This window comes from Rhyacophila brunnea, unplaced genomic scaffold (assembly GCF_057557595.1).
Source record: "Rhyacophila brunnea isolate RB1 unplaced genomic scaffold, BYU_Rbru_1.0 scaffold_7, whole genome shotgun sequence".
Taxonomy (NCBI): domain Eukaryota; kingdom Metazoa; phylum Arthropoda; class Insecta; order Trichoptera; family Rhyacophilidae; genus Rhyacophila; species Rhyacophila brunnea.
The window spans coordinates 18,719,637-18,735,523 of NW_028233339.1; the positions used below are offsets into that span (position 1 = coordinate 18,719,637).

The window sequence follows — 15,887 nt, forward strand, 5'->3', positions numbered from 1 at the left end:
GTGTACAAATTCGAAAGCGCATATCTTTACCGCGTTCACTGGAGGGCAGCTGTTAAATTTAAACAGAAATCACTTTATTTAAACTGGCCAATTAATTACGATTAAAATAATACAACCATACGTAAAATCGTATTTTTACTATAATACATGTACATAAGTTACGGTATGTTACCAATTCCGTTATAAGAACGTATTTCGTCCTGGAGCGTATTTAAGTCGCACGTAATGCGATTAATATTGTTTAGATAATAATAAATTCTGATTGTTTATAATACTTACATATATCTTTATAATTTATAGATTGTATTCAAGATTTTTTTGATTAATTCATTTATTAAACATGGCTTACTCTATGTATTATTACAATGGTCATACAACTACTATCAAATTAATATTGACGGCATTAGCGAAAAAAGAGTCATTTTCGTAATGTTTTTGATATTTTTCAGTACGACTGGACATTACATATCGAATATGAAAGGAGGGGTATATCCAGCTAGTAAATTCGCAGTAACAGCTCTTACAGAATCTTTAAGACTAGAACTGGGAGATCTGCGAAGCAAAATCAAAATTACGGTAGGTAGAATGTCGAGTTACGTTATATCGAAGAAATGTCTAAAGCAATGCATTCATATCAAAATAGAATTACAGCTGCAAAATCGTGATAAACTAGGCAACGTTACGTTCCGTTCCTATTGTTACCTCACAATCAGTGGCGGTTCGTGGATAAGATATTTGGGGGTGCTGCAGTTGATTAAAAATAAAAATAAATGTTCATTTGGATTATATTTTACTATAAACATCAAAATTAAATATAAATGATTAATTGTATTAATAATTAAAATAAAGAACTTTGCATATTAAATTGCTTGCATAAATAAATTTTAACAATGTGTTCACGCGCGACGCAGAAATGGAAAAATACTGACTGGAGGAGACTGACCGGCAGTACGAAGCTGCGAGCACCGCTGCCTGCGCCCCTCTGTCGCCTCCTTGAGAATATTCTATTGAAATTGGTACTGTGCAAAATCAAGTACCTACCGCGCTGTATGATAATATTAATGGATATTGGATGTATCGATGCGCGGGCGAGCTGATTACACGCTTAATAATATTGATATTTTCATATAATATACATAAATTTATGCATATATTAGATTACATTTACATTATAATATATTACATTTATCTCAATTTGCTTGGGGGTGCTGCAGTACCGCAGTGCATATCGACGAGCCGCCACTGCTCACAATACTGCCATGAAATTTATTTGCCAATTTGCAGGACGTATAAAATGAAAATCCGTCACGATGAGTAGATAATAAGCAGACATTAATACTTCACTATGTTATGTAATTGAAAAATTCTATAAAACATATGTAAAACCATTTATACCTTCATTCGAGTAAGTATTCAGTAATCACAATCTATACATTCGTATGCCAACTGAGAGATGCCCATATTTGTGGAGTTCACCAACTTAACTATGCTTAACAATATAAATAACGTATTTTATCAAACGTACGATTTATAATCAAAAAACTTTGAATTCTTTCATGTTTCACCGATATTTCCAATAATTAATACTTTAAGATTATTTTATTATTCATTCATATCGAAAGCATTATGAATATTTTTTTATTGGCATAAATATGGAAATGTTTTATTTTTTAAATATTTATGTTGTCTTTTGCTATGATTAGGTAAACAAAGACATGGAAAACAACCTGTTGTTGGTAGTATAACGTGAAGACTTCGATCTATTAGACACACTAAACTATTGAAAACATTAATATGCTTGCTGGGTTAGTAGGTAAATAAATATTGATGTGCATGTTAATTTTCAGAGTATAAGTCCTGGGCTGATAAACACTGATATGGCGAAAAACGCATACATTGAATCAGGTTACATTTCTCCAAATTCGTCAGTGCGTCTTCCTAATTCTTTGGACGCCCAAGATATTGCGGACGCTGCCATCTATGTTATTGGAACAAAACCACATGTGCAGGTATATAAATTTAAATAATTATGTTCACTGGATCAAAATAAATATTTCATTTTAATATATAATATTGTTATCACTTGGAATTCACAAAGCTAAAAATGAATACTAAGTTAAGAATTCCTGCGTTTAAATATAAATATTAAAATATATGAAAAGGTAATGAAATAATCCTTAATTTTACCCCATTTCTTACATTTTTTACATTAAAAATTCACAATTATCCCTTTCTTACATTAAATGAATCCTTTCTTATTCCACTCATCATGTGAGCAAAACAATATTATGTAATATACGCAGTAAATACTATGTGGTGAAAATAATTATCATGAATTATCAAGTTATCTGTTTTTAAGTCTCTTGAAAAAACCATTTTCTTTATGACCATATTCTGATACATAAAAAGTTATTAGAAAACCTAGATAACAATGTTACTTATTGTCTACCTATCTAGTATTTTCCCTATATATTAGTAGATTCCCAACCGATGTGCCTTGGGATTTCAATCCACTTTATAAATCACGTAAATTAAGTATAAAAATCACGTTCGTAATATTTTCATATTGGTTAATTAATTTGGTGTTCGGCAACATTAACAATTATGCTTGTCCGATTGTAGGTTTATTTTTTAGGTTTTTGATCATTGCTTATCGGTATAACAAGAGCACACAAAAGTAACATCAAATAACGCATTAAAAAAAAACCGAAAAGGGGGTCCGCCAAGATTGTCTTTTATCTACTCAGTATATAAAACTCTCTATATAAAGAGCATATAGTGCAGAAAGCTCTCGATTATTGATCCGTCGGAATAATAATTGGCAGCTAGAAAAAAAATCCAAAAGATTCATTAATAGCTGCTGATGACAGGGAATTCATAGAACCGCTAAACTGGTAGAGGAAGTCGCAAAAATGGCCCCCTTTATAGTACAAGTTAGTGGTTATAGATAGGGCTAACCATCTACCCGCCGCAAGTATACTATAATATCTAGAAACAGTTGACGAGTTATCTGGAATCGACCAATAGTGGTAAAGACGGATATGAAGCAGAAATAAAAAGGCGCAAACAGATTGCTAAAAATGCGATGACACGTCTTACCATTCTATGGATGGATATTGTCACGAAAATTATGCTTACGCATACATAAGTGTACTACTCACGACGGCCGCATGGATTAAGCGTCGGCCTATTAATAGTGTCGTGGATCCCAGGTTCGAATCCTGGGTCTGACAAATACATCAATTTCTGTTTGAGTCAGAGTATGGACCTAATAGGTTGAGCAAGTGGCTGACATCCATTTCTCGTAAAAACAAAATCTGTTAATACAAACCTCCATCTGTAGAGGCTCATATGATCTTATTAGAATCGGACATGGTCGAGAAAAATACATTAGTGTTCTCTATATTTTTATATTAATGTCATGGTACCTGAATGCAAGGGAGCGGAAGGCAATTGGTGACTTCTAAGCGTGTTGTTGGTGCCAAATGCTTTGTATTTCTTGGACAGAGAACAAAACGAACCAGTTAATCATGCGGAGACTCCAGATGAAGAAACGGCTCTTGGAAATATGTCTGAGATGCATTTTGCAGTTTTTTTAATACATAATATTGGGTTTTGGGATATACTCCATGAAAGGAAAAGCGGAGAAAGAGCGTCGAAACGCTGGAGTTACCAAAAAAAGAGCTTATTAGGAGTAGTCTTTACTCTGCTCTGAGAGAAACAGAGGACCGAGAGGGGTTGGAAGCCTTGATCGCGCAGTAAGAAACTGCATTTCAGGGTGGTTATGATTCTCAGCCACGATTAAACGACCGAGAAGGCAGATCGGTGGTTTAGCACTGTCTTTTTGTGGAATATTATGATATAAACCTTATTTGGCAACACCATTTATTCTGTCCCGTGACTGCCAGAGTGTGTATATCTAAATGTTGATTAAACAATAGCAATTAATAGTATTTTAAAACAAGTCGCTAAAGATGGCGATAATAACTATGGAATTATAGGTGCAATCTTACTTAATCTACCACCGTACAGAATATTTTGTTATCTATGTCAACTAAAAGTTAGTTAACATGAGAGAGAAAACAATGTTTTAAATTATTTAGAAAAATAATATATCTAGCATAGTATGTATTTCAACTTTAGTTAAGTACTAAATAGTGTATTGTAAAAAAAGACACCAGGTATTGGCAGTTGTTAAAATAATATTCTAACAATTATTGTCAGTGTCTGCTAACTTGTATTATAATACATACTATTATGAATTGAAAACATATTCCAACAATGTATATAGTAGGTACTACGATAATATTTTAATTTTGTTGATTTGTGGTGTGATTTTGTTACAAAGAAATCATCAATATACATTTGTTTACGTGGTTTGGTCAAATAGAATATACTTTCTAGGACAAATATTTGATACAATCTAAATGATTTTTAAAATGAAAATTCAATATTGGTAATATTTTTTTAGGTTCACGAAATTATTATGCGCTCAATAGAAGTGGGATTGTAAAAACTCTGAGTCAACATCGGACGAAATCTAATTATATTGATAACAATATAGAAATAAAAATATTCAATAAAGAGCCATCGATGCGGGAGAAATAATATAATACATAATAATGTATTCAAAGACGATTGTATTATGCGTATTGATTTACTAAAATTAAAATATAAGTTAAAACAAGCATAAAGAAGGCTATATAATAAATAACAATAAAATATTTTAATGAAAGCAAATAAAATTGATAAGAAAAGCTCAAAATACTTTGTTTCATTATTTGTATTAATGTCTATAATCCGTTTTGTGTAACCTGACAAATACCACTCGAAAAAGTGCACTGAAATAAATTGTTCCCATAATATGACGTGTCCATATTTCCATGAAATTATTCACCGTCAAAATTCAAAAAAAAAAAATGGCCAACATTTATACAAATACGCCTGTTCCAATGACTTGTCAAGTACCCAGCAAATGACAAATATTTATCAAGTAGTATAATGATATTTAGAATGAGTATCATTTTTTTATTCTTGTATTTAGAGGTGCCCACCTTTTTATTTCCTTTATTGTATGTCCTATCGTCTAACCCTAACCGAACATTGTCTATCAATATTTTTATCTCCGTCGTATTCATTACGGTTCTGAAAAAGTCTATATTTTGGTAGAATCTCTGTCGCAGATTCTTCAACCACGAGATGCGCCATTTTTGCCAAAATATCTTCCCAAGTATACAATTAACTGGAAAAAAGCATGTTTGTTGACCCAAATATAATTTAAAAAAATCACAGCATACAATACCATACTAGTTAATGCTTCCACAGACAGAAGATTAATTTTATTACATGTAATGAATATTAGCCATTCGCTCAACCCCGTGTCTGGAAATGTGTACGTATGCAGTTGGCCGTATCACTGTTCACCGTAGTATCGTAAATATTAGGATGAAATTCATGTCTAAATAAAACACATGAAAAATACTTAACAGAAACCAGCAAAAGACGGGAAAGACAGAAAAAGGTAAGTAGTAAGTAAATCAGAAATACAAACATATCGTGTGTATTTATATAAACTTCTGTTAGGTGCTTGTTAGTATCAAGTTGTACCTAATAGATATTTGATAATAATGACAGCTTTATTATCAGATAGTTGATACCAGTTAATACCAAATTAATGTTTTTATCTGCAATACTCCACGATAACACATCATTTTTTGATCGCAATGCTATATAACCATCTCTTTCCGGTAAGACAGCCTACATTAAACAGTTATACGGCGAAATGTAATACGTACATTTTACATGTAACAGCAGAAATAATGGGAACTGAAATACTTAACGGGTAAGGAGAAGCAGGTAACCGATCTCGAGTAAGGAAGAATACGGGATAAATTTAAACACGTGTCAAGAATACGTTATATGTTGAATTCTGACAGCTGCTCTCGGTTTATGTATTGACGCTCATATAATATTGGTGCATTACACACACTATTGCACGTCTATAATGCGTGGTTTATTTTCGTAGGACACTTACACATTCAAAACCCTGCATCAAACTTTACTGTACCTATCGGTATATAGCCTACCGGAATTTATCGTCTATTCTGTGTTCGAGAATAATATTATGATTTATCCCCAAAAACTATAATAGTTTGTATTACATGTCATATTCTTTAAATATCAAAAAATACCTACCGTATAAAAATAAATAGGTGCTGTGTGCAATACAGGTAGAAGAAGGACACGTCATCATTGTGGTTTTGCGGCATGGACAAAATCACGTTGTAACGATGTTAATGTCATTTGAAAGTAACGATATCAACACCTAAATGAGTCGCCTTCACTGCCAGAATAATCTGATACCATTCTAATTAAACTATTCTATTTTGCACGTTGGGTCAATAAAATCAAGAGTGCTGGAGGAGAATCGTAAGTAGAATATTCTGCATAGAACTGCTCATGAAAACCACGATCCTCGGTAATAAGGCCCATGAAAGATAGGTACTGTATAATTGATACATTTAATTAAATTATCTTATTATATACAAGTTTTATGAATATAAGATTCTTTAATTTCAAAATTATATATTTATTTATAAATTTAGATTTGTGTCTCGAATGTGTCAAGTGTCAATTACTATCACCCTCACCATTATCAAAATGACCTGTCCATTTAGTCCAAGATTGATTTAAAGTGCAGTTATATTGAAATTTAAATACATTTATATCCCACGATATTTTTATGAATTTAATCAATTATTGATAATTTTGGTATCTATGTAGATATTTTCACACACGTATCTACATATTATTAACATCCACGGTGGCCGCGCGGCTTAAGCGTTGGACTATCACGCCGTGGTTCTCATGTTCGAATCCTGGGTATGGCAAGTACACATATTGTTTTTCAATTTGTGTGTGAGTCAGGGTATGGACCTAATAGATTGAGCAAGTGGCTGACATCCAATTCTCGTAAAAAAACAAAAATCTTTTAATACAAACCTCTACGCTGTGGAGGCCCATATTATGATCCTATTAGGATCGGACATTGTCGGAAAATAAAGTATAATTAGGCTTTAATAGTGTTGTCAGCAATATGTTTCAAGAAAGGGTGCTAATTTCAGTAGATTTACTTTTAAAATACAAATTATAATAATTATTATTGAAATTCGTTACTGTCATAGCAAATCATTATAGATGGAGTTTTAGTTACATTAAGATTTATTTTTATATAATAATACATTCTTTGATATGGCCAAAACATACAGTTGCAGTTATATTTACTGAGCTGAGAAAACATAATATATATTCTACGTGCATTTAATAATGCAATATGATAATACGATAGAAGAATGTAAATAAAAAATATTCGAAATTTTAATACGCGAAAAAACTAGATGCACCTACAGAGAATTAAAAATGCATTGAAAAGTAATCGAAATAATTATTATTTTTAACGTGTGTGTGATTTGGGATAGAGAGATGTGATTCTTTATTCGACGATTGGATGGATTGTCACTGTGAGTAGTCTCACCGAAAACACTAACCTCATGATTTTTTTATCTAAAAGTGGTGATAGGATTCATATACATCCTGTATTCATTGACGTCGAAACTTCTCTGCGGGTATCCGGTATAATTCTTAAGTTAGTGTCCACGTTATAAAGCTTAGTTGATGGCGATGGAAATCTTTACAGTAAACGTGGAATCCGCATGTGCACGGCGGTGTCTGGAATCAGTCAAAATGGTCTTTTGTGATGACCAAACGTAACTTTCTCAATCCGTGGAAATTTTTATTAAATAAGTCAATTTTCTCAGTCAAAGCACACTAGAGCGCGCGGCGACCTCAGTCTTGGATAACTGGTCCTGATATATTCACAGATATAAATAACTACTGATGCTTCTCGTACAAATGTTGAGTCTCGTGATAGCCCGATTAAGGCCGCGTGCGGTGCGGGCGGTTGGTTTGGTGGGTCTTTTTTTTTAGTTGTGCCCCAGCATGATTATGAGACATTGTATCTTACCAAGGCTTAAAGGTGTGAACTTTTAAGCTTTGATAATCGATGTTTTCACGGAATTTTAGAGGGATACTGGTACGACCGCGTTAAAAACACTCGAGTTCATGAGCTGACACGTCAGGCATTTCAGCGGTATAACAAAAACGATATAAATGAGCAGCATGTCTCACATGGCGGAAGGCGCCAGACGTGATGATGGATCGAAGGCACTTCCTTCTTGTTTGATCTTATAATTTGCCTTTACTCTAATTATGGAGTATGATAGGATATAGATGACATTTTGATTTGTAATTGCTTGCCTAACTAATTTTAAAATTTTACTTTTGGTCTCGGAAAAATAGTTTTCCAGTCAGGACAAAGTAACTATTTGTAGTTATATTGAATTCTATTATTATGACTAAAACCAACACAGAAACCACAGCGTATTTATCTTTCATAAAAATGTATGCATTGATTAATATTGTCTGATATAAAAGTAGTGAACGTGTTGTAGATAACTCAGTTACACGACCTACTAGCTCTTGTCAACATTGCTATCTGGTATCAACGCGTTATACTGTAAAATAAAATAAACAGCGAATGCGATATCTCTGAGAAATTTTCTTAGACAAGTTTTCATTGATTTATCTCGATTTTCTGTTGCGTTTATTAGTGATATACTGTGATAAGTATATTTACAGCTGGATTATGGACCGCTGGATTGGAAAAGTGGCGGTTGTTACTGGTGCCAGTAGTGGAATTGGAGCTGCGACTGCAAAGACTTTGGCAGATATTGGAGTTATAGTGGTGGGATTAGCGAGGAGAGAAGAGAAAATTAGGGTGGGTGGAGTATACTAGTCATTATGCTATTTTTCAATGCAAGATCTATTTTATAAGGTGGATTGTAACGTTTTTAGAAAAACCCTCAATTTATTATATTTTACCGATAACTTTTACTTTAAATAATAGAACATTGAAATATTTATTTTATTAAGTTAGAAAATAAACTTTAAATTAAAAAAAACTAGGTACCTATAATATGAAGTGTACGTTTTTTTAAACGAAGTTCGATATGTTTATTAAAAAGGTCACAATTGAACATAGTTTGAAAAAATTAGAGATTTACTATTTTTATTAAATAAATATCTGATATAAAATGCGTGTTTGTTCAATGATCTATTTACGTTTATTTATTAAGACATAATTTAGTAAATATGTGGCAATAACGAAACTAGATTCGATGTAAATAAAGTAGATTCCAAGTTATAAACATTTATATTACTATTTTTTTTCATTTTTACAGCGTTTTTCTTAGCTAGTATTCTTATTTGTCCGGTGGTTGTTTGTCCGGTGGTTATTTATCCGGTACAAATCTTGTAATTGATTTTTAACTAACTTCCCGACTAGCTATACATTTGAATCTTTTAGAATATATCAGAATACGATGCCAATGCATTTTTTTAATACTTTTAGCCATCTTTAAGTAGAATTCATTTCATTTTCAGTTAATTCTGTTTTATATGAAAAGTTATTTCGGAAGAAATACGTAAAAAGTAAAACTATTAATGGTTGTTAAGTGGGTCCTAGCAACTAAATTATTAATATTAATATATACATGCGTTACTTTGGAAATCAATATGACATTTCAGTATTAATTCTATCAAGTACAATTTTTTTTGATCGTTTAAGCTAGTCAAGTGAAGTTTATATGATTCAACAGAAAATTTAAAAACGTTGTATATAAAAAGTTCTTTTTATTAATATAATAATAATTATTTTAAATTAAGAATAACATAAAATACATTTATTATTATGATCCCCTTATAGTGTCCATTAAATAATATTTTAATGATAAAAATAATCTTGTTATAGCATTGTAACTATGTGACCGTTCAACGAACGAGCATTTTAAAATGTTTTTATTTTATTTGAAGGTTATCTTTGAATTAAATAAATTAGTTTTTTCTTATTAGTACGATATGAACATATCATTAAATTATTAAAACGGTTAAAATTTTTATCTATAAGTTAATTGTATTAATTTTCATGCTTTCTATTATATCGCTAGACAATCCTCGTAGCTTTACACTCTACCTTATTAGTTGTCTGAGTCCGACTAAAAGTTAAGACTAAACTTTTGAGGATCGCAATCATTTGTTTTGTCTGTTTTGGCGAATGTGCGTAATTTGTCAAATTTCATTCATACTCGTAGTATCTCATCTACACCACTAAAATAAGTAAGTAATTCAGTGCCACGGCCTGTATATAGTCGGCCTTGTATCTATAATTATGTGGTGGTATTATTATATTTTGTTGTGTTCGTTTAGTTTTATTAAAACAACGTAAATTGGGTATTTTGACAACAATCTCATTTTACCGCAATATTACTATATCATAGATATTCAACCTTTTCGGTTCCCTGGGCTACATTGAGTGAAGAGGGATCATATTATGCCACACATAAAATATAAAATTCTAGAAAAGATTATTAGTGGTAGTGCCATCTGTCAAAATTTTTGGATATGGATTAGTTCTGCAAGATAAATTATTTTGATTAAAATCACAATTAGACTTTATTACTTGCACTTCTCCGTCGATCTGTTACAAATAAAATTAATTGAAATGTCGTGGAATACTTTCTGTATACTCGATTTGCTAGTACTGTACTATAGGTATCTGTCAAACTTTTTTGAGAGTATCCTTTGATTTGTTTTCTTTCACGATTCGATTAACATATTTTTTTTTTGTGTCAGTTTATTTTTCAAATTTAGAATTTGCGTTTTAAGTGAACCTTTTCGACTTTTTCCTGTGTCGCTCTCTCCTAAACATGTGAATATGTTTTCTCTCGTGTATGACGGATAAATCAAGACAAGTATAATATGATATAGTACCTAGTTAATGTATAATAAATAAAAGAGGAACACGTAAAAACAGTAGGATATATTTTGATCTCAAATTAGTATTAATTTTTTTATAAATCTTCTAAAGCTGTCTCAAAAATCTCTATTAACATGAATAATACATATCCAGAGCTGCATGCGGTCCGCGGATCAAATGTTCATGCCTAGACTAGATAATAAAATTCGATATCAATAAGACAAAATCTTTTCCATATCACTTCGATAAAATAAATAGGTCAAATCTTTTCCCGCAAACCGCAGCCTTTGGAGACATTGTTTTTAAGAGTAAATCGTACAAAAAGATCTACTATCAATTATTTTATCTACTAATTCCGATTCATAAAATATTTTGCTTTTATTAGGATAATAAATTTTATGAACCGCAGTTAGATGTAAAATTTTACAACACATCATGAAAACTCGTTTCAATCAAAGACATTGGAAAATTAAATTTATACTAGTCGATTTATTCCTTAAGCTTCCTTATACTTGCCAAAAGAAAATCTTTGATATATTATGCAAAGGAGTGGAAGATATATAAACAGTTTTTTTTAACGATGTATAGTTATTAGCTATTAGCACATTCATTGAATCTTTTCACGGGATCAAATACATATTGAAATAACAGTGTGCATATTTTTGACAAGCAACGGGTTCGGGTCTGTAACCCATGGTTTTATAATTATTTATACGAAGAAAACCGCTCATCGTATTTGGCCTCTAGGTAAATGGTATTGAAATAAAGCTCTTTTACCCCACACGCTAGCATTAAATTTTTTTATCATCAACTAATAATAAATTATAAATAATCTATCTCATAATTGGAATATCCGGCGTGGCAAAATACGTAACATTTATAATGAACATAAATTATACCTAATATGTGTATCTGAAAATACACCTTATAATTTTTAATAAAAGTATATAATTGGTTTTCAGGAATATGCAACTATATCAAAAGGTACAATTTATGCAAAGAAATGCGACATCACAAAAGAAAATGAAATAATTGAAACATTCAATTGGATTGAAAGAGAGCTTGGAGGAGTCGATATACTCATTAATAATGCTGGAATTGTGAAATCTAACTCTTTATCAAGTAAGCACAATATTATTAAGATAATGTATTATTATAAAACTTTAAATTGAGTACATATTATTAAACTTACATTTAAAAAAAATATATGTAGATAGGTACTTGATAATCGATGTTAGGATACATACCGACTAACTAATATTATTTTTTAAATAGCACCATCGGAATCAATTTATAGTTTTTTGGAAATATCTGTGTATAGATTCTGTGGTATAGTCCAGTATAGGGGTACCGTATAGGTGTATAGTCCGATTTGGTTTAGAATAACTAAACCAAATTATCCCAAGAAACCTTTACGTATAGTGACAAAGATCCATACAGAGTTGTGGAGCTAATAATTATGATAATGATAGTTTCGTTATCAGTGACAATAAGAATTAATATTAATTATAATACTGGATTAGGCGGCTATATACGGTAGTTTATCATATTTATGTATTAAGAGGTTACTTGTTACAATAAGTTAATTGTCTAAACTCTCAAAAAGTGCATTGTTTTAACTGCCTCTCTCTTGACTGTATTAACTTTTAGAGCGAGATGGCTAACCTATTGTAACAATTACCTCAATATATAAATATGATAAGCTTCCATCGATAGCCGCCTTGTATATAAAATAGACCCACAGATAAATTATTTAAAAATGTGGTCTATTCCAGAGGAATATATACAATAAAGTAAATGATTTGACGCAAAAATATTCTCAATATATTGAATTTTATAGTTGGGCATTCTTTTGAACTAACTGAGAAGTCTAAAAAAAATTATTACTTATAATATTAGATTTAAATATTGTAGATAGTTCCGCATTGATAATGAACATATTATAACGATTGTAAACTAAAATATTAGAACAAAAATAATATTTGCACGTATCTCAAATAGCAGGCGTCGCAAACCCATTGATCGCACCATAGGCGCTTAAAAAAAAAATATATTGTAAAAAGTGTGTACATAGTACATTCAGTCGTAATTTAATATGATTTCATTGAAATTTTTAAACATTGACCAATCCTATTTTTATTTCCGTAATCGACTTACGTGAAGGTAGTTTTCGAATTAACTGTAAGAAAGTCAGCGAGACATCATCGTATAAATTAATTCGTATTGCATCACACATTGTCTACCACAGAAGTGAGAGAAAGAGGAGATGCAAATCCCCACGCTTTAAAACGAGGCGTAATTCTCGTTACCGTCACGCATTCCTCTTTTTTAACAGTAGTAGTAATGGTTTGACGATGAGTGCAATGAGTAGGTATCCGAAAGAAAACCGAATCATATATTTTTCACAGCGAATGTTAAATTAAGTTTTTCTTTGTGATGCTGAATGACAAGTTTTGTTATTCAATATGTAACGCCTTAATTTCCTCAGTCAAATATATTATACGTTTACTCAGATTTAGGGAATCCAATCCCGAGCTATTTTTGATATCTATGAATCCCGGGATTGATAAACATAATCCCGGGATTTCGGGATTGATTTTTTTATCAATTTTTATGGAAAATATAACAGAAAAAATACTTTTAATATAAAATAACTACATTAGAAATAAACTGAGTTTGAATGAAGTTTGATGTGTAGCTTGCCGATTCATTTTATTTTTTCACATAGATTATTAAAAATGAGAAATATTGGTAAAAAAACAATGCTTCGCACTTTTAACAAAGTAATTTTACCATGATATCATACGTTTTACGGCAGTTTCATATTTGGCTGACTAATTAGATTTATGAAGCGGAAAGGCCATAAGTACGCCGTGATTATTTGCTTTACTATTTTAAATCTCGCTGATCTATTCATTATGTCTTTACTATCAGAAATAGCAATCTCATATTAAATTCACATTATTATTTATATTACAATATTATTTACTCCATTAAACTTGTGTATTTCCAAGATTTAACGTATACAATATTAACAATAAATGTCTTAAATAGTATAAATTATACTAGATTTATTTTTGACCGATTTTATCAATGTTATTTGTAAATATAAAAATTTTATATTAACAATGGAAAAAAATCCCAATCCCGGGACCAGTCCCGGGATCCCAGGATTGTCAAATTGTAATCCCGAAATCACGGGATCAGAATTTTGGCTCGGGATTGGATTCCCTACTCAGATTACGCCTATACTTCAGCTGGGGAACGGTCTAAAACGATCGTGACTACGCGAAGCGAAGATTGTGCAAATGACGCGTGCAGAACAAAACATAATTTGTCATAAAAAGTCAACATGCGTCCATTTAATGTTATGTTTATTGTTCTATTAAATAATAATATATTCATTGACATGTTTTCTTTTTCAAGTAGATGGGTAAAGTTTTTTAGTCATCTTAAAACGATTTAAGAATTAATTCCCCCGTCGCCATCACAAAATAAATTGACGTGTTCACAGCTCGACTTTCGCTCTCCGATTGCCAGTCAGTCCGAAATTTCGTCGCACGTATAGTTGAAAATAATTTGCCGTTTCACTCGATAGTATAGTGTGGTGGACTAATGCCAAGTTTGATACTGGATAGTAGATCATAGCCTTGGACATGCTTCTCGTATAGTATTTAAAAAATATTTTATGACTGATTGTGATTGGATTTATACGAGATAAGTTTTTATAATTTTTTAAGTAAACCAAATGAAATAAGCGTTTCGTTTTAATACATTCGGTATAACCATATGTATTTCCTTAAACATACTCTAAGTATATTAAATATGTATTATGTAAATAAATACATGTTTGTCTTTTTGTTATGTTCAAGCTGGAAATACTGAACTATGGAGAAAAGTTTTAGATACAAATGTTATGGGACTGAGTGTGTGCACGAAAGAGGCACTAAAAACAATGCGTATACGAGGAGATGATGGTCATATTATACACATAAACAGGTTGGGGAAAAGAAAAATAAACATTTAAATGACAGCCACATAGTTTATACTTTATGTAGTCACATAATGGAATTAGAATTACTCATATAAAGAGAAATCGCCGCTGTATGCCAGATTATTTTATTGTTAAAATTTATTTTCAGTGTTGCTGGACATATTGTACCGCAATATTTAAATGTATTTATGGGAATGTATTCGGCCAGCAAATTTGCAGTCACTGCTTTAACTGAATCTCTTCGAATTGAACTCCAAAGTCTGAAAAGCAACATTAAAATATCGGTAAGTGTATTGCAGCAGCGAAGGGTGGAGGTAGGCTGTTAAGATCCGTCATAAATATTGAACATTAAACTTTGTTAATCATACGTATTTATTTTTATTGAACTAAGACCACAATTTACAGATGGTGTTGGTTAGTTTTTAAAAATCAATTAAGCCCTGCCTAAACAAAACCATAATAATTTTGGTATATTTTGGGCGATACAACGAAATTTTTCACACTTTTTCATTCATACTTATCGTTATTCATAGTTGGATAAAGAATACATATTATTAGAAATATTGTTGGTTCATTTTTTTAAATTCATTAAGCCCTGCCTAACCAAATTATAATAGATAACAAATATTATTTATTATATCTATAAAATATCCCTAGTTATTTTTGATTTTATTGCATACTTTTAGATAGGTATTTTATAGATAGACGAATATTTTTTTTATTATTATCTATTATGGCTTAGTTTCGCTGGGTTCAATTTAATTGTAAATTTTCTGTAAATCTGTGAATTTGTAGATTTTAGTCTTATTTAAATGAAAACAAATAAGTATGATTGACAAAGTTTAATGTGCACTATTTATGGGGGATCTTAACAGCCTACCTCCACCCATCACCACTAGTGTATTGTGTAATATGTATCTTGTCCATAGAGAAATATAACATTCAAGAATAACGTCAATATGTTCTCAATTATACCAATTTTAAGATGATGGACTCGAAAAAAATCAAACTTCTAGTAAT

The 15,887-nt window shown here is 31.1% G+C and overlaps 2 protein-coding genes across 6 annotated transcripts in view; one reads left to right on the top strand and one right to left on the bottom strand.

The window, feature by feature from the left end:
- The window catches only part of Hs3st-A (Heparan sulfate 3-O sulfotransferase-A), a 385,115-nt gene that overhangs the window by 86,461 nt on the left and 282,767 nt on the right, over nucleotides 1-15,887 (bottom strand). The gene's annotated exons all lie outside the window — the stretch shown is intronic.
- The window catches only part of LOC147064575 (farnesol dehydrogenase-like), a 71,706-nt gene that overhangs the window by 8,053 nt on the left and 47,766 nt on the right, over nucleotides 1-15,887 (top strand). The window contains exons 4-8 of one of the 5 annotated variants that reach the window (XM_085958287.1): nucleotides 450-576; nucleotides 1,848-2,009; nucleotides 11,836-11,995; nucleotides 14,746-14,872; nucleotides 15,016-15,151. The exons of 1 other annotated variant lie outside the window; for it this stretch is intronic. In XM_085958287.1, the coding sequence (XP_085814413.1) occupies nucleotides 450-576; nucleotides 1,848-2,009; nucleotides 11,836-11,995; nucleotides 14,746-14,872; nucleotides 15,016-15,151 (712 nt within the window). Of the gene's footprint in view, nucleotides 1-449; nucleotides 577-1,847; nucleotides 2,010-4,471; nucleotides 4,766-8,517; nucleotides 8,837-11,835; nucleotides 11,996-14,745; nucleotides 14,873-15,015; nucleotides 15,152-15,887 lie in introns of those variants that run through there. 3 more of the 5 variants (XM_085958293.1, XM_085958294.1, XM_085958292.1) reach the window with 3 other exon arrangements.